Source organism: Adiantum capillus-veneris, chromosome 8 (assembly GCF_014529385.1).
Source record: "Adiantum capillus-veneris isolate H3 chromosome 8, ASM1452938v2, whole genome shotgun sequence".
In the NCBI taxonomy this organism is placed as follows: domain Eukaryota; kingdom Viridiplantae; phylum Streptophyta; class Polypodiopsida; order Polypodiales; family Pteridaceae; genus Adiantum; species Adiantum capillus-veneris.
The window spans coordinates 138376052-138402522 of record NC_140938.1 but is presented as its reverse complement, the minus strand read 5'-3'; the positions used below and the strand labels follow the sequence as shown (position 1 = coordinate 138402522).

The window sequence follows — 26471 nt, the reverse complement described above, 5'->3', positions numbered from 1 at the left end:
GCTCTAAGCACCTATAAAGGTTGCCTCATTGCTATCAATGTATCTATATAGTCCTTCAGTCTCATGATTTTTTGTTCGAACTCTCTCAACAAAATTGGTATGTATCAACTACAAGTTTGAAAGATCCATTGTGGGTGGATGCTCCTCTATCATTGGGATCTCGAAGCTTGTGTAAGTTGAGTTTGAATCTAAAGAGGACATGATCTTTGGACTTAACATCTCTAGCTTGATGTAAGAAGACTTATGCCAATGTGTTCAAGTCCTGAGGGATTTATCGTGCAAAACGTATTGCACCACGTAAGTGCAGGGGAGGGGGTTTTTTTTACAAGTTACATAAGTGTATAATTTAGGGGCAGGCCCCCAATAATTTATCTCCCAAGCTTAAAAATAAGGAAGGGGGTATCATATTTATGGGGGGGGGGGGGGGGGGGACTCGACTCGGGTTGATTACTTGTAACGATTGATCACCAATGTGCACTAGAACTCGAATGAATTTAGGGGAAGTTTTTTTTCAGGTCACACATCAAATTTTGCATCAAGCCAGTCATAGATAAGGACTGATTTGGAGCAGGTCAAGGGTTGATTTACACCAGGTTTGGATGGGTTAGAATTGGATAAGTAGCCAGTGTATGCTGATTGGGCATATAGTTTGAAAGTCAAACTAAGACACATTGAGGATACATCTAGTTATCAATAGAAGTGGTTCCTTAGTACATTGCCGGTCACTATGCTACACACTCTTTGACTAGTTTTACTCCGTCAGATCACGTGAGATCTAAATTTTATATGTAAAATAGAGGTATAACAGTTTTCTTCATTGATTGTCATATAAGCGTAGAAAGGGAGGCCATATTCCCTAATATGAGTCGTATATAGGGGTTTTATCAAAGTTTTTTCCTTGTAGGCGGCATCTCGTTTTGTATATAGAATGAATTCCCCAAGGTTCAAGTGCTTTGGTTAGGGAAAAGTCGAAACTATGTCCAAAACCGCGACCATTTCCTCACAATTCTCTCAGATCGTTAGTTTAAGATACCCCTAACTTCCGGATGAATTTTGAGGCCTTAAACAACGTTTTCAAAAGCTATTCTAGATATTGTTTTGATAAAAAAAGGTTTTTGAATCCGAATTGGTAGCTCAAGTTATGGCCAAAACAGTTTTCTATATCATCATACTTACTGAATGTCAGCTTTTCTGTGACGAGGTTGTTGGAGTCCGAATCTCTGCTTGTGCTCCTTGATGAACTACCAACTTCTTTGATAGGCTCGATCTCTAACACATATTGCAAGTGAAAGAAGAACCTCAAGAACCTCAAGACTCAAGATCCTCAAGAACCAAGAACCACAAGAAACCAAGCTCCTTGTGAGCTTCAGAACCCAAGACTTCAGTGTATGGTCATCACCCAAAGGGGAATGGATACTTCGCATGAAGGAGATGAGCATGAAAGTGGCGAAGAAGAAATTTTCCCACCATGAGGTTTTTTTGACCCTCCCCCCTCCCTATCTACGCCAAGGATTGTACCAAATCCTATGGAGGCTTTGGTCAAGAGGATGATGGACACGATATTACAACAAGAAGTGCAACGTGATATCAAGGAGCGCGAGCGCCAAGTCAGACATGCATCCTTGGATCGCGAGCATGAACAAGCGCGCTTGGCGGCCGAGGAACGAAAAGAAGAATTGGATCGCAAGCACGAAGAACGAAAAGCAAAATTGGATCACGAACGCGAAGAAAGAAAAGAAAAAAGAAAGGTAGCCTTGGAGCGTGAGCTGAGCAACGCGCTTGGCGGCCGAAGAAAGAAAGGCACCTGTCGAGCAAGAGCTTGAGCAATCACGCGAAGCCCAACGAATAGCGGCCGAAGAAAGTCGAGTGGCCTTGGAATTAGAGCGTGAGGTGTAGAGAGACCAACGCATGCAGGAGTTGGTTCTCACCTCGACTTGCTAGCATCTACCTCTTGCTTAGCATATCCTTTCTTAAATTCAACCGCCATCTTTAGGAGGTCTAGGGACAATTTATTTAGTCTCTCAAGTGAAGAAATTACTGACTTACATAAATGAGTGACTTAAAGGAACTGGCCTTGCGCTCACACCAAAGTTTCTTTTTTCCACCTCACATCGATTGGCCGCTCGCGAAGTGCACGATCCTCTCTCAATGAATGAAAAGAGGCACAAAGGGAGGGTGGACAAGCCCTTCTTTCTTGGGTTTCCTGTCACTCTTCAAAAACACGATTAGGAACCGACACGCCCAAGAAGACTTGGGTTACATGCGACCGCAACAAGCAAAAAAATTTCTTGTGGTTCATTCCTTGAGTGATACAGGACACTGCCAAAGCTCTGATACCAATGTAAGGTGTAGCAATTGTGAATGTTGAACTTTGCTCAAGATGAGTGATCGGAACTGTGCTCAAGGGTTCCTTTTACTTACAGAAGGGAGAGCATTCCGTTCCTTTAGTGAGAGAGTGCAAATGATCACAAACAAAGTGTCAAACACTGTGAATGAAGGTGCTGAGACAGAGAGATAGAGAGAGAAGAATACAACACAAAAAATGTTGTCAAACCCTCCTCCGAAGGCCCCACTCTCTATGGCGAGAGCTGTCTACTATTGATTGCACAAATCTCTACAATGCTTTAGACTTGCCGACGATGTCGACGGCGATGAGACGGGTTGAAATCTCACAACGCTAATGGCTGAAATCTACAAATCTTTATCTGTTGAATTCTGAATCTATGTCGGTGACGACGGCAATGACGACGATGCGACGACAACGCGCTGAGAACGCAGATGCTGAAATTTGCGTTTTTCTGGGCTGAATCTGCAAACTCTTTCTGATCTGACCGTGCGGCAAGGATTTGCTGCGGGAAGGGGAGATCTGCGAGGTTCGGGACTTGTGGTGCGGAGTCTATACGCTGAAAACTAAAAACGCTGATGCAGAGAAGCTGATGACGCCAAAAATCCGCAAAAACGCTAGGCTGAAAATGCTGTCTAAAATTGTTAGGGATGTTTCTGTTGTTTCTGCTAACGCTAGGGTTGATCTGTGATCTGCTGTCGCCAGGCTACTGCAAGTGCAAAACGCTAGGCTGAATCTGCACTTGAAGAAAACGCTGGCTTGAAAACGCTAGGCCTTCAGACTGGTCTTGCTAGGAAGTTGCACTTTCACTGTGGTCTACTACCTCTTCTACTTGCAAGTGGTATTTCTTATATAGTCACTTGGCCAAATTGCCCTACCCAGTTTCCCAACAAAAGTCACTTAATAATAATAAGTGAAAATTGACTAAAATAGGAAAAATAGGTTTTTTGCCTTGTAAAATGCTCCTGATGGATTCTGATGGTAATGCTGAGGATAATGCTATGTGCAACCAGAGGATATGCATCTACTCTAAGTGTCTGGACATACACGGTCTGCGAACAGACTCACAAAGGTGCCAGAAGAATTCCTAAGCTAACTGAACTGAACCCATGTCATGAAGTAGCTTGTCCACGTTCACATAGGGTTAGATGTGCACGTGACATTTCTACTCTTGACCATATCTTGACACTCAAAGCCATCATTGAGGAGGGCAGATCACATGGGAGACAGATCTATTGTAGCTTTGTGGACTTCCGCAAAGCATTTGACACATAACTAAGAGCTAGATTGATGCGCAGATTACAGGATATGGGATTACCCACAGAGCTCATTTGGCGGGTCATGGCATTCTACAGGGCACTAGTGGGTCATGTATGCACCTCAAAGGGCCTATCTACAATGGTTCACTCCACTATTGGGGTGAAGCAGGGTTGCCCGCTCTCTCCTACTCTATTTGATATGTATGTGGAAGAGGTTTCTGACTACATTGAGAGAGATGGTGATAGAGGTGCACAACTGGCAGGGACATGGATTCCACTATTGTTATATGCTGATGATATTGTGTTGATCTCCGACTCTCCGGATCGGATGCAACGTCACTTGGATGCTATGCATAGGTTCGCCCATGAAAGTGGTTTGTCTATCAACCTTGGTAAAACCAAGGTCATGGTATTTAATACCACCCCACAGTGGATTAGGAGGTCAGCGTCCGCATTCACATACGGCCAAGAGATAGTGTAGTATAAAGATGCTTACACTTACCTTGAAGTGGTTTGCATTGAGGAGAGTAGTAGAGACTAGACTGACCAGAGCCCATGCAGCATTGGGTAGATTGGAGAGGATGTGTTGACATATTCAGTTTCAGAGCCTCGGACGAAGCTCTGGCTCTTTGACACTTTGTTGGCTTCTGCCTTGCTCTATGGAGCTGAGATTTGGGGACCTTCGCTGTACCATCACGGGAGGACATGTGCACTGTTGAATGGGGGGGCATGGTGTCACGTGACACATCCAATCCTATGTGTCCGCGGACAAGCTACTTCGATAACAGGGTTCCATCAGTCCAGTTAGTCTAGATTAGAAGTGATCTGACACTTTTGTGAGTCTATTCGTAGACCGTGCAGGCCCAGTCACTTAGTATAGATGCATATTCTCTGGTTGCACACCGCATGATCATAAGCATTCCCATCAGAATCAGTTTGGGGATTTTTCCAATGCATTTAGCCTATTTTACCTATTTTTGATATTTTTCACTTATTAATTTAAGTGATTTTTGTTGAAAAGTAGATAGGGCAAATTGGGTAAGTTAATATATAAGCAAACCAAGGTTAGCACTAAGCAGCAGATGAGCCAGGAGAACAGTGGGCCATTGGCGACAGGTCCTCCCCTCTCTCAGCAAGAACGGGGAATTTCAAACTCCGAGAAAATCTTTTCGAGAAATCATAAAACCGGGCAGATCCAAACATGATTGAAATAAAGGAAAACCATAAAAGGCATTTGCATAGAAAAAGACATAAAACACTTTAGCTATCCCTAGACACCCCCGCCCCCCTTCTCTCTCTACCCAAACTGTAACTTATTTGAAATGTTCTCTACTCTCAGGTATCCCTACATCATCATTTTAGATTGGCCATCATAGCTGTCGATTCATTAGTCCTAAGCTTCCCCACTACTGTTACCCATCCACAAGTATCAATGCTAGTAATAATGGCTAAAGACTAATAGGACTCACCACTCTATGATACTCTTTGTAGAGAGACATATTTGTGAATATTTTAAGGGTAGTCAATAGCATATGAGGTAACCGTGTTGTTCAAAGAAGCACGCTAATCCTCTCTGTAAGGTGGTAGGTCATGCATCTTTTACTAGAGGAAAGTGAATGGTGTCATGCAAGCACCCTAGTCCTTTTCAGAAGGTGATAGGTCTTACTAGAGGAAAGCAAAGGGTGCCAGGAAAGCATCATGGATGCCAAGTTGGTCACGATTGTAGCTTCACATATGAAGCACTCACCCTCAATTAAGCTTTACGTAGGATGTATACCTATATTATCTCTTTTGATGCCTTTGGTAGGACAAGCAAGAAGCTCAATTCTTTTGAATCCTTATGGTATTGCAATCAATCTTGGACGTCATTAGAAGCCTTCTGGTATTGTAGTCTGCCTTGGGAAATCATTGTACAAGAGCTTCCCTTCCTCATGTCTCAGAAGCTTGACACTAACTATGGCATCCAATTGTGTTGGAGTGGCGCTACAAGCTAGCAATCAATTTCAAGGCTTTTGAATTGCAATGTAGTGTATGTTGGTTGATACCATTCAGAACATCAACAAGAGTTGTGTATGGTTGTCTGCAAGAGCTTTGCTTAGTACCAATTTGAGATTTTTTGTTTTGTTTTGGCGGTCTCCACCATGTCGACTCTCTCTCTCTCTCTCTCTCTCTCTCTCTCTCTCTCTCTCTCTCTCATGCATTTCTTGAGTAGTCTTATGTCTACAAGTGTTTACAAGTATGTTGGAAAATGTTTACAAGTATGGATGCTAACCAACCAACCGCAAAATGTTACAATTAGGTGTTCTTGACGTGATGCACCTAGGTACGTAGACCATGAAGGGAGAGAGATACATATTCAAACCCTTCTTTGGGTATGCTCATAACATCACTCGAATAAATATCTTTATCATCATATCCATTTGCAACTTTTGAATCATGCACTAAAACGGTGAAACCCCATTATAGCGCTCGCAATGGAGTAGAGAGTGTCTCCTCTTTCAATGTTGTACTTACGTGGTATACTTGGGTTTGCAAAGAAATGCTATATGCTCCATGCAGTGCCACATGCAATAACACTTGCCATCTTCGCCACCGCTCCGTCGTTACTCCCATTCTCGCCTGGATTAGCAGAGGACGTGCTCTCGGGTCTCTTCTAAGCTGCAGTAGGTAGTTAAAAACCCCATAAGCAAAATTCACAATTTGCTATAGTTGAAAACCCCACAAGCATAATTCACAATTTTCTATAGTTGAAAGCCTCTCTCTCTCTCTCTCTCTCTCTCTCTCTCTCTCTCTCTCTCTCTCTCTCTCTCTCTCCCTCTCTCTCTCTCTCTCTCTCTCTCTCTCTCTCTCTCTCTCTCTCTCAAATTTAAAGAAAAACCCTCCTTAAACAGTCCGCGCCGACGCGAACTGTTTCAAGAGAGTTTTTTTAAAGGTTTTGGACGTGATGCTGACACTCCTTTTGTCTCTCTCCCTCATCCGGCGCGGACTGTTTCAAGAGAGTTTTTTTAAAGGTTTTGGATGTGCTACTGACACTCCTTTTGTCTCTCTCCCTCGTGTATCCCATTAGCAAAAACCCCATGATCCACTAAAACTGCGCCGCCGGGAGCTGCTGAGTGGTGGAGTGGCCTCAATGATGGAAATAGCAGAAGATGATGATGACATCCACAGAATGTAGAAGCTTATTCTGATTGTGAATGATGTCAAGGCGGGGGGGGGAGAGAGAGAGAGAGAGAGAGAGAGAGAGAGAGAGAGAGAGAGAGAGAGAGAGAGAGCTGTGCAAAGATACAGAGAGAGAAATCTATGGACTACAGCACTGAGAGAGCTACCACACACTTTCCAAGCGTCTAGGACTCTTAGATCCGCTGGTTGCGCAAGCTGGATATCATTTTATGGTGAAGTATGTGAGAGAGATGCACCTGCATTCTGCTCATGAGCTCAACAAGGACTCCATCCTTAAGCCTATTGGTGACGGACTGTCGCCAAAGCGCATGTCAATAATGGTCATCGTAATATAGTGGACTTTCCACAGGCATGGCACCTGGAGCATCAACAGCGCAAAGCAAGAAAAGGATAATATTCTCTGCTCTTTATATTGATCCAAGAAATCTCTTTCTGTCTTTCTCTCTCGCGTTCAATTGAGAACTCAAGAAACGTCTCTCTCTCTCTCTCTCTCTCTCTCTACACCAAAAACCTAAAAAAAACTACTGGAAACAGTTCGCGTCGGCGCAGACTGTTTCCAGTAGTTTTTTGTTTAAGGTTTTTGGTGTAGAGAGAGAGAGAGAGAGAGCAAGAAAAGGATAATATTCTCTGCTCTTTATATTGAGCCAAGAAATCTATTTCTGTCTTTCTCTCTCTCGCATTCAATTGAGAACTCTAAAAAAAACTACTGGAAACAGTCCGCGCCGATGCAGATTGTTTCCAGTAGTTTTTTTTTAGGTTTTTGGTGTAGAGAGAGAGAGAGACGTTTCTCGAGTTCTCAAGTCACGTGCAAAGCATGAACTCCTAAAAAATTTACTGGAAGTGTAGAGGTTTCTGGAGTTCTCGGGTCACCTGCAAAGCATGAACGCCTAGAAAAACTATTGGAAACAGTCCACGCCAACGTGGACTGTTTCCAATAGCTTTTTTTTAAGTTTTTGGTGAGAGAGAGAGAGAGAGAGAGAGAGAGAGAGACGAAGCATGAACGCCTGAAAAAACTACTGGAAGTGTAGAGAGAGAGAGAGAGGTTTCTCGAGTTCTCAGGTCACCTGCAAAGCATGAACGCCTAGAAAAACTACTAGAAACAGTCCGCGCCGGTGCAGACTATTTCTAATATTTTTTTTTTTAGTTTCTGGTGTAGAGAGAGAGAGACGTTTCTCGATTTCTGAGGTCACTTGCAAAGCATGAATGTGCGCGCGCGCGAGAGAGAGAGAGAGAGAGAGAGAGAGAGAGAGAGAGAGAGAGAGGGCATCAGTGTGCACGGAAAATCAGTTTTACAAACAAACAAAAAGTTCCAAATAACGGCATTTTCTTACAATTTAACTTGAGATTTTGAATTTTCTCCTCCTTCCCTCCATTTAATCGGCTATTTTGATTTTTCAACAACAGTGCTCACAAAATAAGTGATAAAATCGGCTCAAGGCTAAGCTGAGGTACACTTTTCTCAATTACTATTTTGATTTTTCAACATCAGTGCTCACAAAATAAGTGATAAAATTGGCTCAAGGCTAAGCTAAGGTACACTTTTCTGATCAAACACTGGTCCACATGGTAGAGAGAGAGAGAGAGAGAGAGAGAGAGAGAGAGAGAGAGAGTTGGCATGAGAGAGAGAGACAGAGAGAATTGGCATGGTGACGACATCAAACTTCCAAAAACTAAGAAAACTCTTGAAACAATCCATGCCAGCTTGGACTGTTTCAAGAGGTCCCTTCATCAAGTATGACTACGAAACATTTGATGTCTAAAGATTGTGGACTTCTAAATAATCTTGTTAGAAGCTTCCTTAGTCTCTTTAAAAACTGCTTCTGTGGAAATCTAGAAGGGTCCTAGAGTTTCGTTTTTCATATTCAGTGTAAACCTCATTATCTCCATAAAAATTGAAGAGCCTGCTTATAACTTAGGTCGATCAAAATCAACCAACCCATTTTCTACAACTCTATGTTCTACAAACATGTTTTATTCTTTGTGCCACAAGGTCCAATTGTGCCACCAAGGATCTACAGCTAGCTAGATACACTCAAATAAGCATTGATTATCTGTCACCAATCTAAATAGCACCAAAAGAATTAGTGGCTAAGATAAGCATTGTACAGTTTCATCAAAACCACTTTCTATCCATATACCTTCTACCACTAAAGAAAAACCCAAAGTTCCAACACAAAGAAAGAGGCAAACAGAGAAAGGAGAAAAAATATTCTACCTCAATGCATGAGGCTTCTTGGCATAGGTGTGTATAATAGTGTGTATAAGCACGCACTATGTATATCTACAACAATGTACATGTGTGTGTGCACATTTGTGTGTATCATTGACAGTGCAAGCTCACTAACTTCAAGCTGGTTTTGAAATATCAGGCAGCTACAATTAAAGTGGGTTGTAGCTAGCTTCAACTATAGAATATTACCAAATGAACTTCCACCGCTGATGAGGAGGCGTGGACTATTTCACACAGGTTTTTGTATGGAAAAATTTGTGTGCATGCACAAAGAGAGAGAGAGAGAAAGAGAGAGGAACACTGCTCAATGCAATGAAAAATGCATTCTCATTAGCTACATTGAAACTCTACAACCCAAACTTCAATTGCCCATGTTTTTGGGTCTCGATTATCAAATGCATCGAGAGATGCTCTTCCTCACGGGCGACCATGGAGTGAACTTTTTGATCGATCCTATTTTGCAAAACTAGACTGACCAATTGGGGAGGCAACAAATAGAGTTCACAAGTGGTTGCAACATTGATAGATGTTGCTAACAACAAAGCCGCCAATGTTTGTGAGAAGGTTGCTTGGTTTTTTCTTTGCTCGATAATGTTTGCTCGCCGTTTGGTAATACTCAGCAAGAACCACCAAGCAACCCCTTGCCTTGGCGTTTTTCCCTCCCTCATCCTAGCGTTTTGCAAGATCGCCAACCTCCACTTGCTTTGGCGTTTTTCAGCAGGTATCTGACCGCACCCCCTTGGGCTTCTAGTGTTTTTCATCATCGCTAGCAGGCTGTCCATGTCAACGTTTTTCAGCACCTACCCGTAGCAGACAAATCAGTGATTTTCAGCCCTAAACACAGCAAGAATATCAGCGTTTTTGGCAAGCAAAACCTGCGTTTTCAGCAGTGCAAAACAACCTTGAAATCAGTGTTTTCTATTGCAGCAGATTTCAGCCTTGAGCGTTTTTGGACAGCAATCAAAAGCTTTCAATTTTCAGCCCCATTGTTGGCCTAGTCATCCCCGTCGTCATCGTCTACATAGCCTATACTTGCATCAGTCACATGCATCAACATTGTACCACTTTGTGCAATCAATAGTAGACCACTCTCGCCGACGAGAGTGGGGCCCTCGGAGAAGGGTTTTACAACGTCTTTGGTGTCGTATCTCGCTTCTCTCTCTATCTCTCAGTCTTATACACTTACATGCAGAGTGTCCATTCACTTTGTTTGTGATCATAGCACTCTTCATTAAGAACGGAAGGCTCTACCTTCCATAAGAACATAAAAAGAACCTTGAGCACATTATGGAGCACTCATCTTGAGAAAGAACAACATTCATTTCGTTGCACCTTACATTGGTATCAGAGCTTTGGAAGTGTTCTGTATCACTCAAGGAAAGAACCACAAGAATCACAAGAAAATTTTTTTCTTGTTGCGGTCGCACGAACCCAAGTTCGCTTGGGCGTGTCGATTCCTAATTGTGTTTTTGAAGAGTGACAGGAAACCCAAGAAAGAAGGGCTTGTCCAGCCTCCCCTTGTGCCTCTTTTCACTCATTGAGAGCAGGCACTTAGGGCCGGCCAATCGACGTGAGGTGGGAAAAAGAAACCTTGGTGTGAGCGCAAGGCCGCCAAGGGGTGCGCCCGCGGAAAAGAGTAGAACTCGGGTGAAGAGAAGATCCTTCTCAAACATGGTTTGCAAGCGAAAGAAAACCTCAAGAACCTTAAGACCCTCAAGAACCCAAGAACCCAAGACCCTCAAGAACCCAAGTCCCTCGTGGACTTAAGAACCAAAGATCATAGTGCATGGTCATCACCCGAAGCGGAATGGATACTTCGCATACAGGTGATGAGCATGAGAGAGGCGACGAAGAGTTCTCCCCACCAAGAGACTTTTTCAACCCTCCCCCTTCGCCATCTACGCCACAAAGTGGACCAAATCCTATGGAGGCAATTGTCAAGTCGATGATGGATATGATGGCCAAACAAGAAGCGGCTCGCATTGCTTTGGAACGCGAACGCGACGAACGAAAGAAAGAAAAGAACAAAGAAAGGAGGAAGCGGCAGCACGACGCGCGGCCTTGGAGGCTGAGTGTGAAGCTCAAAGAGTGGCCTTGGAGGTCGAGCGTGAAGCTCAAAGAGAACTACGCACTCAACAATTTATTCGACAAGTACTAGCCTCGAAGTCCGAATCAGCCAAAGATCATGGGAGTTCCTCAAGTGGCGCAAGCCACGAGGTGGATTTCAACAACCCAGTCACAGAGAAGTTGACTTTAAGTAAGTATGATGATAAGATGAATGCCACCGTTATTCATTCGTGGTTGCATCAATTTAATGCTTACTTTGCGACAACTAAGAAGACAGGAAATAGCAAGGTTTTGACAGTAGCTATGTACCTTGCCTGTGATGCCATCAATTGGTACCATGCATAACAAGAGACACAGCTAGCCGCGCACCTAGAGGAAGCTGACGAATTCACGCCTCTCTTTTAGTTGAGCTAATTTCCAAGACAAGCTCAAGACACGGTTTATTCCACCTCAGTATCTAGCGAGATTGAAGAACGATTGGCGCGCTCTCAAGCAAAATGGTATGCCGGTAGATCCTTCTCTAATCGTGTTTTGCAGCTAGGTACTCAATTACGCAAGTCAGATGATGAGCGCAAAGAGGCATTCCTTTATGGATTGGACGAGTATATCAAGTACGATGTCGATGTGCTCGATCCAATCGATCTCAACAAGGCGGTAGCGATTCCTCTCGCACAGGAGATGAAGCACAATAAGGGAAAGCCTAAGGAGAACAAGTCTTCTCATGGAACCTCTCAGAATTCTCAGAACATGCAGAACGGTAAGAACGGTAAGAATGGTAACTCTTCTAGCCCTTCTTCCTCTAATTCCTCTGAAAAGAACCCTAACAATGGATCTAAGGTTAAAGCTAAAGCATCTGCCAACTAAGCTAGCCCCTGATGAAAAAGCTGCACAAGGAATTGTAGGAGGATACATCATGCCTGAAGAACAAGTGATTTATGCTAAAGAAGATAGATGTTATCAATGTCACGTCAAAGGTCACATTAAGAAGGCTTGTCCTAAGACAGCCCCACCTAGAGAACAAAAGGCACCCACAGCTACCACAAGAACTATCACACACCACCCTGAATCTTCTCATGCCTCTGACACACACATTGATGAATCTCTCATGAAGTGTTATGGTCATGTAAAGGGTCAGCGTTTTATCATATTGTTTGATCCAGGCAGTATGCATGATGTGATTAGTCTCTCTCTTGTTGAGAGAGTCCGCCTGGAGGTTAGTCAGAAATCTCCTCTTGAGGTTTCTAGCTTCGCTCTTGATATGGATTCTCTCATCACAAAGAAGTGTCTTGATGTGATGTTTACCATTCAACAAGTTTCTTTCAGAAGGAAATTTCTTGTGTCTCCTCTCTCAGGATATGATATGATTTTGGGCATTAAATGATTTCGTGAGCTTAATCCTCTCATTGATTGGGAGGCTAATACTCTCACTTTGCATGCCAAGACCCACTTCCCCCTCATCATTCGTGCTGAGGAGGGCTTGCTGAAACCGGCCTGTTCAATCCAAAAAGGGCGGTAGACTTTACTTTAAACCTTGATTTAGCTTTCACCCATTATTAGTCGTCTATTTTACCTGTACTTTCAAGACACAACAAAGGGGAGAGGGATACAGGCTGCTAGATTGCACCTGTATGAGTAGACGGACACCAGATTGGCCCCTAACTTAGGCGCCCCTTTCGGTATTTCTTTATTATTCAAAAGAGGGAATAAACGCTGTGGTTCCTACAAGCTGCCTCGCACAAACTCGGCTGAATTTCCACTGTTCCAGCCCGATTTCGGTAGCATAACTGTACTAGAACCCTTCACGGTCAGTATTCCCACGCATTGACTGACTTTCCCGACGCATACGGGCACTTTGCAAAACCTGGCGAGAATCTGCAGCACGCTGAATTCTCTGTTTTCAGCCCTGAAAATGCGCCAGATCACCTGTACAGCGGTCCCCTTGCGTCCCCGAACCTCCTGGGGGTATTAGGGTCCGTTTAGGGCCAAAACCCTAAACCTGCAAAAATACACAGCAGGCTGTAATTTACTGTTTCGGGCTCCGTTCCGCGTGCCGGTCGCATCCCTAGCAAGTCCTCGAGCTCCCGCACCTGTAGGGCTACTTGCCCTTTGAATCGGACGAGATTTCTGGCGTGAAACCTCTCCGAATTCACCTGTACCTGCGGGGGGATTAGCCGCTAGCTAATCCAGTACCTGTGCAAGAGGCTCTTGCCTCGGCAATCGCGCATGAACCCACACAACTGTACATTGGTCAAATGAAGAGCCCACTAGAGGGGCATAACATACTGCCAAAGGGGAGAGAGAGGGCAGTGCGTAGCGTGCAGGGCATCACTCCTGGCACCGCACTGTGCATAAGAGGGAAAGCAAGCACTCCATAGCTCTTAACCTGTGACAAAATCAGCAAATGAGCCCTTCTTCCCTTTAAATTCAGCGCCAACTCTCTCTTGCATTAGAAACTGCACCAGAATGTGCCACTTGGCACATTTACAAGCATTTTCCCGTTTCGGGGTTGCCGCCTAAAAATATCCCAACCGGTTGCCCAGTTGACTTCACGGCAGAGTAAGAAAATGTTCCCTTTGTCATTCCGGAGGTAATGACGCCAACACATTTTCAGGTCCCAAAATAGCAGTTCCCTAAATTTTAGGAGATGCTGCCATTGTATCTTTCTAGGTCATCCGACCCTCTTTGTACACTGCGGCCACATCCAAAACTGAAATGTAGCCTCTGTAGCAAAGGATTCCACTTTGGCTAGTCAATGACCCCACTTGGCTAACCATAGTCCTTGTCCAACCTTAGTGCTCTCTTGCCCTCAGGCCTGGACTCCCTCTGGACAGTTCCACACTAGCTATGCAATGCAGGGCAGTTAGATTTCCCGAGGGGTGTTTCCAAAAAGTGAAAGTAAATAGATAATAAGAAAGAAATCAACAAAAAGGATAGATAGTAGTCACACGCTGGTGACATACCCCCCTCTTGAAATCTCAAACGTCCTCGTTTGCATCTATATCGTACATGCTTACTATCAACACTGATGTATTCAACACCTGTCAACACATATACGACACATACATGCTCATTGTCAACCCTGGTGTATTCAACACCTCGTCGACTCATGTATTGCCTGCGTGTGAACCCTGTCCCAATGACATAGTGGTAGCTTCGCACTCTGCCATTGCTTTGAGTCACTAACTTTCCAATGACAAAATGGTAGCTGCACATTTTGCCACTGTCTTATAGTACACGTTGGATCCCGTAACACTTTCGAGCATACCCAAACCGACAGTTTAAGAATGCAGTTACACATGTACTCTTCAATAGAAGCAATCACTGTATCCTTGACAAACTGACAAGAAATACTCACTTCTATAGCACTAACCAAACTTTTGGACATTCCATAAGAGCAATTGCCAAACTGACAATCTGTACAGCTCTAACATTCATGTAACAGGTATTTGATTTGAGCTCCTTTAAATACCTTGTACATCATTTGTTTCAGAAGCCATTGTCACACTGACAATCCATTTAGCTTTGAAACTCAAGGGGTCAAGGTAGGTTGCAAATCGAAGGCTTCCAGGTAAAGTGATAACACAGTTGGTGACTCTGCAAGTTCACCTTCTTCCATCCACTTAGCATCCATTGGTGGATAGTTTCTGAACTTTACCAAGTAACGCCTAGCAACCTTGCCTTTCACTTTCCTTTCTTTGTGTGCCAAAATCTGTTCAGGGACCAAGATCTCGTCAAGTTCCTCGACTTCCGGCTGATCTTCAGCTGGCATATCTTCTGGCACATCACCCACATAGGGTCTGAGAAGACTCACATGAAACGCATTGTGAATCTTCCAGCTGTCAGGCAATTTCAGCCTATATGCAACATCACTGATTATGTCGCACACTTGAAAAGGCCCATAGTAACGCATGCTGAGCTTTGGAAACAGTCTTTCCTTGCCCTTCATCTTCTTTAACCTTGCCTTTTCAAAGCGTAAAAGCACCCAATCACCAAGTGAATATACCACTTCACGACGGTGACGATCAGGTGCTTTCTTTTGCTTTGCCTGAGTCCTTTCTAAGGCCACTTTGACCTTCTTGTACATTTCATCCATGTCCTGAACATACTTATCTGCTTCAAATATCTTGTCCTTTGTATGCAGTATGGGAGGAACTTTCTTGCCACCTTCAACTATCTCAAAGGGTGCCTTGCCAGTTGATGAATGCACTGTATTATTGTATGCATACTCCACCAATGGCAAATACTGCTCCCACTTTCCTTTATGCTCTGACACATAGCACTTCAGCAGATCTAGGACAGTAGAATTTGCTTCTTCTGACTGCCCATCTGTTTGAGGATGAAATGACGAAGAGAATTTGAGCGTGGTGCCCATATTCTCAAACAAACCTCTCCAGAACAAACTTGTCATGCGTGGATCACGGTCGCTAATAATCGACTGTGGCATGCCATGATACTTGAAAATATTGCTCATAAACAAGCGTGCCATCTGATCTGGCTTTATCTTCTTCCTGACAGGAATAAAATGAGCCTGTTTGCTGAATCTGCAAATAATGGTCCAAATACCATCATTTCCTGTCTGCGTTCTCGGAAGATCAAAGATAAAATCCATAGCAATACTTTCCCATGGTTTATCTGGAATAGGTAGTGGTTGCAATAGCCCTGGTGCCTTTTGCCTGTCAAACTTGACCTTTTGGCATATTAGGCATTCTCGCACAAAGGCATCCACATCCCTTCTCAATGTAGGCCAATAGAAGAATGTCTCTACCGCTTTAACTGTAGCATCGATACCACGATGCCCTGCATACGGTGGGACATGACTCTCTTCCATAACTTTGCGTCGCAATGGCTTTGTGACACACAATCTGCCATGCATCATCATGAACCCATCTTTGAGAAGATAGTGTTCATGACGTTGTCCATCCATTAGCTGCTCGAAGACCCTTGCAAAATCTTCATCATTTGCATACTGTTCTCTCATATCATCAAGTTCATGATGATAAGGAATCGACACAGCTGAAATTTGTGGCTTCCTTGACAAGGCATCAGCCACAACGTTCTTCTTGCCTTCCACATGCACAATCTGAAAATGAAACATGGACAAGATATTTGCCCATCGCATATACTTCTCAGATAACTTTGTCTGTGTCAAGAAGTATCGCAAGGTCTGATGGTCCGTTTGGACAACAAAGTCTGCACCTAGCAGGTAGTGTTTCCAACTTAAGAGCGCATGAATCACAGCCAGTAACTCTTTCTCATAGACCTGCATGGTCATCTCTGGCCCTTGCAAAATTCTGCTCTCATAGGCTACTACCCTGCCATCTTGCATTAGCACTGCACCAATGCTACTACCGCAGGCATCACACTGGACCACAAATGACTTCCTAAGATCTGGCAACACAATGACTGGATCTGAAGTCATCTTTTCCTTTAAGAGATTAAAAGCTGAAATCTCTTTCTGTGTCCATCTAAAGGTGACTGCCTTCTTTTGAAGAGCATGTAAAGGTGAAGCAATCTCAGCGAAATTTCGAATAAACCTTCTGTAATAGGAGCATAGTCCCAAAAAGCTTCGGACATCATGCACCGTCTTCAAATTTGGCCATGACTTGATCGCTTCAACTTTTGCAGGATCCATTCTGACACCGTCCTTTGAGACAATGTGTCCCAGAAAGTGAATCTCTTCCAGAAAAAACTCACTTTTCTTTGCATTGATGAGCAACCTATGACTGCGTAGCTCTTTGAACACAATGGCCAAGTGATGCCTATGCTCCTCTTCATTCTTTGAATAGACTATCATGTCATCAAAGAACGTACCAACAAACTGCTGGTGTGGACGGAAAATTCTGTCCATCATCCTATTAAACGTAGCAGGAGCATTTGTGAGACCAAAGGGCATCACTAAAAATTCGTAAAGACCAAACGTTGTTCTAAAAGCAGTCTTGTGCACATCCTCTGATCTAATGCGGATCTGATGATACCCACTCTTTAGATCTATCCTGCTAAACATAGCTGCTCCTTCTAATTTGTCCATAATATCATCAATTCTAGGTATAGGGAACCTATTCTTGATGGTATTCTTGTTCAGTGCACGGTAGTCGATGCACATACGCCATGAGCCATCCTTTTTCTGCACCAACAATACTGGAGAACAGAATGGAGATGAACTGGGCTGAATCAGCCCCTTTTCTAACAACTCCTGTACTTGGCCCATTATCTCTTTCTGCTGAGCCGCACTAACCCTGTACGGAGGCTTATTTGGTGGGCTACTGCCTGGCACCAAATCTATCGCATGGTCCTCGGGTCTCTCTGGCGGTAATTGAGACGGTAATGAATCGGAAAAACAGTCACTATACTGTTGTAAAAACATTGACCTTTCTTTATCTAGCACAGATAAATTTGATTCATCACAATCTGACACTTCACGTGCAAAAACCAAGTACGCAGAAAGATGCTTTTTCATTACAGAAGTAATAGCAGAAGCTGATACAGTAGGAATAGACTCCCCTTTAAGCTTTACATCCAGAATGTGAGTCTTTCCCCTGCTCTGTACAGTGATCTTTTTGTTGTAGGCATCCATGATTCCCTGTACACGAAACAACCAAGGAATACCTAACAACACATCACATCCGTCCAGTGGCATGATGTAAAATTCTTCAGCATCTACATAGGACTGGATATGTAGACGCAACTTTCCAATGATGGGTGTCACAGCCTCTGTATGGCCAGGACATGCCAAACCTGCCTCTGCTGTATACCCCATCTCTTCAGGTCTGATTCCCAACTTTGAAGCCAATTCTGGGGAAATAAAGTTGGCTTTGGCACCTGGATCAAAGAAGATAAGCACTGTTTGATCCCTAACCTTTCCCCATGCTCTGCAAAGCTCACTTGCATCTGAATTTGGCTTGTCGCCCACCATATCTGGCACTAGACCAGCCATGGGCTTCTTTCCTTTCTTGTCTTCCTTGTCTTCAGAATCAGCTTGCCTTTTCTTTGTAGGACAGTTGTAAGCAATGTGGCCAGGCTGCTCACATATAAAGCATTTGTTCTCTGTCCTCAGGACCTTCTTTTGCTCTTCTGACTTGCGAGGAAAACGTCTTTTCCATTTCTTTGCTGGTCCTTTTTCTGATTCAGCCGTAGCTTTGTCTTTCCCTGCGTTGGCTGACTCCTGAGTCCCTTTAGGAGCCTCATTGGGAACGTGCTTCTTGGCTGAATTTTTCTTGCCTGATCCTGCCTTGACGCCAGTGTTAAATTCACAATCTTCTCCCTTGAGCAAACCATTGCCAGTGTTTGCTACCTCGATGAGCTGCGTCAAAGTAGTGACTTTTGTCTTCGTGCAGTACTTTCTCAATCCTTTAGGTAGGCCACAACAGTATTTTTCAATCTGTTCTGTCAATGGCACAAACCTATAGGAAGTTACTGGAAGTAGAGCTTTCCAAAACTTCCGATTGTAATCATCCAGATTTCTGCAAGTGGCAGCATTAAGCTGATGCCATTCTGTCATGACATCTGCTTCAAAGTCATCAGATAACCATGCTGCTGCAAAAATCTGCTTGAAGTAAATCCATGTGGACGGAGCTTGCCCTTGAAGCAATAAAGTTGTCCACCATTGTCCCGCATTCCCTGTCAAGAAAGTGGCTGCCTTGCGGACCTTTGAAGCCTCTGTAAAGTTTCCCCCTGCATAGGCCTTGTCAAACTGCTGGAGGAATGAAAGAGCCTTCTTCCTGTCATCAAACCCTGTAAAGGTCGTGAATGTCACACCTTTGCCACCTTCTTTGTACGGAGTTGGCCTCTCCAGCGGCGTTAAATTGTCATATGGAAGTGACTGAAACATGGGAACACTATTAAGGTTCATCTGTGTTCCTTGGCCGCTATTAACTTGACCTGGAAATGCCATATTTGGCTGCTGATTTGTAATTCCAGCCATACCAAAATTTGCTTGTGGCATCCCAAATTGTCCCTGAGTGCTTTGAAACCCTGGTTGCATACCCATGACACTGTACATGGGGTTAGGCATCATCGTTTGAGCACCTCCAAACACTGTTCCTGGCGTGTAAAACTGATTTCCAGGTGCATGACCAGCCATGCTCTGGAATACGGATCCACCTCCAAAATAGCCAGGGTGTACTGAAGGTGGTGGGAAGACCTGTTGCATAGCCTGTAAGTTGCTTCCCTGCCCATTAGAACCAGCTATAGGCTGCTGAAAGGTGGCGGGCTGAACTGGTACAGCTTGAAAAACTGGCATCTCAGCCACCTGTTCTTGCACCTTAGGTATACGTTGTGGAGACTGCATATTCTCCGTCAAGTGTACAGGTGTTTCCATTGACTGTGCGGTATGAATCACCTGTGTTCGAGCCTTAACAGGCTTTTGAATATGATCCAGTGACCCAACTTGCTGAGACGGAACCGGAGGTTGCAGAAAGGCTAAAAACCTCGGATTCTGCATTACTTGTGTGAACATAGCCACAGCAGTAGCCAACTGGGTCCTAAATATATCATCATCAGTTTGTGGTGGTCTTGAGGACTCACCCACTTCATGTGTCTGTTGACCCTGTGAAGAGGAAACCTCTTCAGTCACATCATCTGGTCTGTCAGCCATAATTACAATTCCCTGTGTCTGGTCTATGATCCTCTGTGTCTTCAAGCCCAAAACTGACCAAGGCTCACTTCTATGGGAAAAAGTGATTTAGTCCCGTCGATGGAACCATGAAACCGGCCTGTTCAATCCAAAAAGGGCGGTAGACTTTACTTTAAACCTTGATTTAGCTTTCACCCATTATTAGTCGTCTATTTTACCTGTACTTTCAAGACACAACAAAGGGGAGAGGGATACAGGCTGCTAGATTGCACCTGTATGAGTAGACGGACACCAGATTGGCCCCTAACTTAGGCGCCCCTTTCGGTATTTCTTTATTATTCAAAAGAGGGAATAAACGCTGTGGTTCCTACAAGCTGCCCCGCACAAACTCGGCTGAATTTCCACTGTTCCAGCCCGATTTCGGCAGCATAACTGTACTAGAACCCTTCACGGTCAGTATTCCCACGCATTGACTGACTTTCTCGACGCATACGGGCACTTTGCAAAACCTGGCGAGAATCTGCAGCACGCTGAATTCTCTGTTTTCAGCCCTGAAAATGCGCCAGATCACCTGTACAGCGGTCCCCTTGCGTCCCCGAACCTCCTGGGGGCATTAGGGTCCGTTTAGGGCCAAAACCCTAAACCTGCAAAAATACACAGCAGGCTGTAATTTACTGTTTCGGGCTCCGTTCCGCGTGCCGGTCGCATCCCTAGCAAGTCCTCGAGCTCCCGCACCTGTAGGGCTACTTGCCCTTTGAATCGGACGAGATTTCTGGCGTGAAACCTCTCCGAATTCACCTGTACCTGCGGGGGGATTAGCCGCTAGCTAATCCAGTACCTGTGCAAGAGGCTCTTGCCTCGGCAATCGCGCATGAACCCACACAACTGTACATTGGTCAAATGAAGAGCCCACTAGAGGGGCATAACATACTGCCAAAGGGGAGAGAGAGGGCAGTGCGTAGCGTGCAGGGCATCACTCCTGGCACCGCACTGTGCATAAGAGGGAAAGCAAGCACTCCATAGCTCTTAACCTGTGACAAAATCAGCAAATGAGCCCTTCTTCCCTTTAAATTCAGCGCCAACTCTCTCTTGCATTAGAAACTGCACCAGAATGTGCCACTTGGCACATTTACAAGCATTTTCCCGTTTCGGGGTTGCCGCCTAAAAATATCCCAACCGGTTGCCCAGTTGACTTCACGGCAGAGTAAGAAAATGTTCCCTTTGTCATTCCGGAGGTAATGACGCCAACACATTTTCAGGTCCCAAAATAGCAGTTCCCTAAATTTTAGGAGATGCTGCCATTGTATCTTTCTAGGTCATCCGACCCTCTTTGTACACTGCGGCCACATCCAAAACTGAAATGTAGCCTCTGTAGCAAAGGATTCCACTTTGGCTAGTCAATGACCCCACTTGGCTAACCATAGTCCTTGTCCAACCTTAGTGCTCTCTTGCCCTCAGGCCTGGACTCCCTCTGGACAGTTCCACACTAGCTATGCAATGCAGGGCAGTTAGATTTCCCGAGGGGTGTTTCCAAAAAGTGAAAGTAAATAGATAATAAGAAAGAAATCAACAAAAAGGATAGATAGTAGTCACACGCTGGTGACACTTGCATTCTTTGCCTCTCATCTCTCATGTGCACACAAAGCGTGAATTACGACAAAGAGAACAAGCGGCATTCATCTATGTTGCGCCAGTTTCCCAGAGCATTTAGGCTCCAGATATGTATTCCGATTTGTTTGCCAAGTTTAAACATCTCTTTTTACAGGAAAATCTTCCATCTCGTCTCCCACCCGAGCGGCCAGAGGATCATCGCATCGAGCTTATGGAGGGGGCACAGCCTGTCAGTAAGGCTCCCTATCGTTTGAACAAAACGCAGAAAGAAGAGTTAGAGCGACAACTTTTGCAGTTGGTGGCTCGAGGATTCATACGTCCTAGTGTAAGTCCTTTTTCTGCTCCTATTTTGTTTGTTCGCAAGAAGGATGGTTCGTTTCGTTTGTGTATTGATTACAGGGCCTTAAACAAGATGACCATCAAGAGCAAGTTTCCGATGCCTCGCATTGAGTATATCCTAAATAAGCTCAATGGGGCAAAGGCCTTCAGCAAGGTCGATCTCAAGAGTGGATACCATTAGGTACGGGTATTCAAAGGCGACATCTTCAAGACAGCTTTTCGCACCGAGCGAGGGCAATGGGAGTATGTTGTTATGTCTTTTGGATTAACAGGTGCCGTGGGTACATTTAATCGTCTCATGGTAGGTCGTTTCGGCGATATGGTCAGTGTATGTGTGTTCATCTTTTTGGATGATATTCTCGTTTTTTTTGCATCGTGGGAACAACATGAAAAGGATGTCGAAAGGGTACTCACCCGTGTGGATGAGTGTCAGTTGTACATTGCAGCTAAGAAGTCGGATTTTTTTCTTACTGAAGTCACTTATCTGGGTTATATCATTTATGCAGAAGGTGTCAAGCTAGACCCCGCGAAGATGGAACAGGTTCGTAATTGGGATTTGCCCAAAACTGCATATGATGTGCGTTCTTTTCTTGGTTTATGTCAAGCATATAGTTCGCACATAGAGAATTTTTCACGCATTGTTGCACATATGACTGATGTTTTGAAAGGGGTAAAGACTCGCCGTCAGCGAGTAGACTTGCCCGAAGCAGCCATTGAGGCTTTCGCAGCTCTCAAGGTTGCGGTGAGACAGAAGCACCGTGTCTCATCCTTGCCTCTTGGGATGACCCCTTTGAGGTATGGACGGATGTGAGCAGGCGCTGTGCTTCAGCAGCACGGTCGCCTTGTAGCTTTCCTTAGTCAAAAGCTGAATAGTGCGGAAAAGATTTATTCAGTTTATGATAAAGAACTTTTGTTTGTCATTCACTCTCTTAAGCATTGCAAGCATTTTCTTTATGGTAGAGAGTTTACAGTTTGCACAGATCATCAAGCCCTCAAGTGGCTCCAGCCTATGCCTAGTGCACATTGGAGTGATCGCCAAGCATAGTGGTCACAATTTTTTGAGCAATTTGGAGGTTTGATTGAGTATGTACCTGGAAAAGCTAACCCTGTTGCAAATGCGTTGAGTCGCAAAGGACAAATTTTGGCTCTTGAGTCAAGATCAACATTTTCTATTCAGGGTGAGTCTTTCGACAGCATGAAGAATCAGTATGTGGATTCCGATTTTGGTAAGCATTGGTTGCAAGCTCTTGCTTCCCAAAGGCCAAGCAACTATCTCATTCGTGATGGTTTATTGTATTTTCGTCAACGTTTATGTGTGTTGCCCTCTCTCAGGCCAACCATATTGCATGATGCACATGACTCTCACGGGTGGGCACAGGGGAATGAACACCACTTTGGAAAAGATAGAAAGATTCTTTTATTGGCCTAAAAATGCGAAAGGATGTGTTTCGTTATATCACACAGTGCACTATATGTCAAAAAGTAAAAGCTCCTCGGGGTAAGCAGCAAGGCCTCTTGCTTCCGCAGCCTATTCCCAATGGACCCTTTCAAGATATTTCTATAGATTTTGTGACTAACCTACCACCAAGTTTGCATTCAAGGAACACTCAATGTTTGAGAATTGTTGATCATTTCAGCAAGTTTTGCATGTTGATTCCTTGTTAAGCCACATTTACTACACAAGATGTAGCACGGTTGTTCATTAAGCATTGGTACCCCCTCTGTGGTTTGCCAAAATCAATTGTGGGTGAAAGCATGTATAGGTGGCCTAAAAAGTAATGTCAAGGACATTGTTTTTTTGCGCTTAAAAGTGGGTGTTTTAAAAGTGCTTCAAATCTCAAAAAGAATATCACTCTCCTAAGGTACGTCAATTAAGTCTCCTAATGTACCACAATTAATGAGACTAAATATAATTTACTGTTGAACGCTAGATTATTGTCCGCCTCTTCTTTCCCGCTACAACCTGTCTTAGCTTTCTCTCTGCTTTGAGTTTTCTTTGTCTCTGAGATCTCTCTTGGAGCTCTATCTAGCTCCTCTCTGTCTCTCTCTCATAGAGCTCTTGCTGAGCTTTCTGTATCGCTCAACCCCCTATCTCTCTCTCTTTCTCTCTCTAAGCATGGCTCCTCTTGTGTCTGAGCTCGCGCTCATCTCTCTCTCTCTCTCTCTCTCTCTCTCAACACTCTTTCTCTCTCTCACACGAACTCTATCTCTATAGGTTCCTCTTCTACTTGATGATTCTTGAGGTATGTAAACACTTATTATGATTTGTTAGTATCTTGCTAATTAGTGCAAGAAGTGCCATGTATTAATTAAAAGTATCGCGTGTAGTTATGATTTGTATTGTATTTCTTGTAGAGCAATCTTTTGAAAGTACTGCAACAATGAAGCACAGTGAAGAACTGTCTATCCGCTCATCATCATTGAGTAGAGAAGCTCAACTTCAGCGCATAAAATTAATGAGTGAATATTGGGCTGCTCATAAATGAAAGCAACGTAAGGCAACGGTCAACTTTATGACGGAAAGCAATACGGGGGGGATGGATGAAAGAAAGAAACGAAGGATATGTCAATCTATGGTACAACACTTTGATACACTAACCATGGAAATGGATGCAAGTGGTAGGAAGGAAATATTTGATGAAATTCTTCAACATCCTTGCTTCCTTACTATGCACAGTAAATCCAAAGAGTTGGAAGCAATTATGCTGAGAAACATCTGCAACACTTTGAATCATTTGAAGGTCCCAAGATCTTCAGATGAGTTTTTTGTGAAGAAATCAGCAATGTTGATGTTGGTGAATAGTGGAAGCAAGGAGCAAAACACTGACATGAGCATACCGCAAGCTGCCAAGCTTATGGGGATCCACAAAAGAAACTTATATTCAGCCAAACATCACTTAATAGTGTCAAGTGAATCCGATGGTTCGTTCCCTGCATCTGCGTGTCATAGAGATGATGCATGGAGAACTCACATCACTCAAACTGTTAAAGACATAGTCTTTCAATTTTGGACGGATGAGACGAGGGTGTCCCCCAACAAGAAAGATGTTTGCATTAAGAGACTAGCTAGATGTTCATATGTAAAGAATCCAATCCACCTTCTTGAGGAGCCTTAGGTAATTGATATATTTTTTTAGCACTTTTTATTGGTGCTACAACTCATATTCTTGCTACAACATTATGTTTCTATACCACTTTTTATTGGTACTACAACTCATTACTGCCACAACATTATGTTTCTATACTTCTTTTTATTAGTGCTACAGCTTGTTTTGGTGTTTGCACCACTTTCTAGTGGTGCTGCAACATTAAAAAGTGGTGAAACATTACTATACTGGTCTCTAATTGTATCTGAACCACTTCTAAAATTTGATCAATAGTTCTAAATGTTTTTGAAGCACTTTTACTTGTGTTTCCACACCACTTTTTAGTGTGTTTGAACCAGTTTTTAATGTTTTGCAACAGGTTTTAATGTTTAAGAAACAGTTTTTACTAGAAATGCACCAACGCTGCACCGTAAACCCTACAAAGTGGTGTTCACCCACTAAAAAGTCTTGTTTACCCAATGCTAACATACGTGTTTTACAAACTCGTAGGGGGTGTTACAGGTGCAAACATTTTTGGTGGTGCAGCTCACTTTTTCCAAGTGATGTAGCAACTTTTAGTCATGGTGCAACTGTTATAGTAGTGCCATAGACTTTTTACTGCTGCTACACGAATGGTGTCCACCACCTTATGATGGTCACCAAAACCATATTAGTGGAGTTTGAACACATTTTGTTAGTAAACACTTACAAGTGCTGTCACATCACAATGAAGCGGTGCACACAACACTAACACGTATAAAAAACACTTTCACGTGGTGTCTGACCGCATTCCAAGTGGTGCGGCACCACTTCCAAGTGGTGTGACACCACTTTCAAGTAGTAACTAAAACCTTGTCACTGCAATCAAGCGTAAAGTTCTCGCTTTCAAGTGGCCAAACACCGCATTCAAGTGACCAGAAAACGCGTTAAAGTGGTGACTGCCCACTTTGAACTAGTTTCTCACCACTCTCAAGTGGTCATCAAGTGGTGAGACACCACTTTCAAGTGGCCAAACACCGCATTCCAATGACCAGAATCTGCGTTCAAGTGGTGACTGCCCCCTTTGAACTAGTTGCTCACCATTCTCAAGTGGTCATCAAGTGGTGATCTGATACCTTTCAAGTGGTAGCTTAAACCTTGTCACTGCAATCAAGCGGCAAGCTCCCGCTTTCAAGTGGACAGACACCGCATTTAAGTGACCAGAATCAGTCTTCAAGTGGTGAATGTCCACTTTGAAGTAGTTGCTCATTATTTTCAAGTGGTCGTCAAGTGGTGAGACACCACTTTCATGTGCTAAGTCACTACGTCAGTCATCACTCCATGCAAGTGATGAGGCACCACTCCCAAGTGGCGAGACACCACTTTTAAGTGGTAGCTAAAACCTTGTCACTGCAATCAAGCGGCAAGTTCTCGCTTTCAAGTGGCCAGAAACCGCATTCAAGTGACCAGAATCCGCGTTCAAGTGGGGACTGCCCACTTTGAGCTAGTTGCTCACCACTCTCAAGTGGTCATCAAGCACTTTTCACAAGAGCTCCTCCACTTCCAAGTTGTGCTGGACCACTATCTAGTTCTGATGCTGGTCTGTCGCCTAGTATTTTGTCCCTCCCAGCTACTTTTTTAAGTGCGACATTTTAATTGGTGACTGGCCACTTTGAACTAGTCGCTCACCACTCTAAAGTGGTCATCAAACACTTTTCACAAGAGCTCCTCCACTTTCAAGTTGTGTTGGACTACTATCTAGTTCTAATGCTAGTCTGTCGCCTAGTATTTTGTCCCTCCCAGC

General features: G+C 43.9%; 1 protein-coding gene across 2 annotated transcripts in view; it reads right to left on the bottom strand.

Annotated features, from left to right (window-relative positions):
* Positions 1-5910: 5910 nt before the first annotated feature.
* Positions 5911-26471, bottom strand: part of LOC147453037 (uncharacterized) — a 35544-nt gene continuing 14983 nt past the window's right edge. For both annotated transcript variants that reach the window (XM_086518561.1, XM_086518555.1), the window contains one exon: positions 5911-6261. In XM_086518561.1, the coding sequence (XP_086374687.1) occupies positions 6257-6261 (5 nt within the window). In that variant the 3' untranslated portion in view covers positions 5911-6256. The remainder of the gene's footprint in view (positions 6262-26471) is intronic.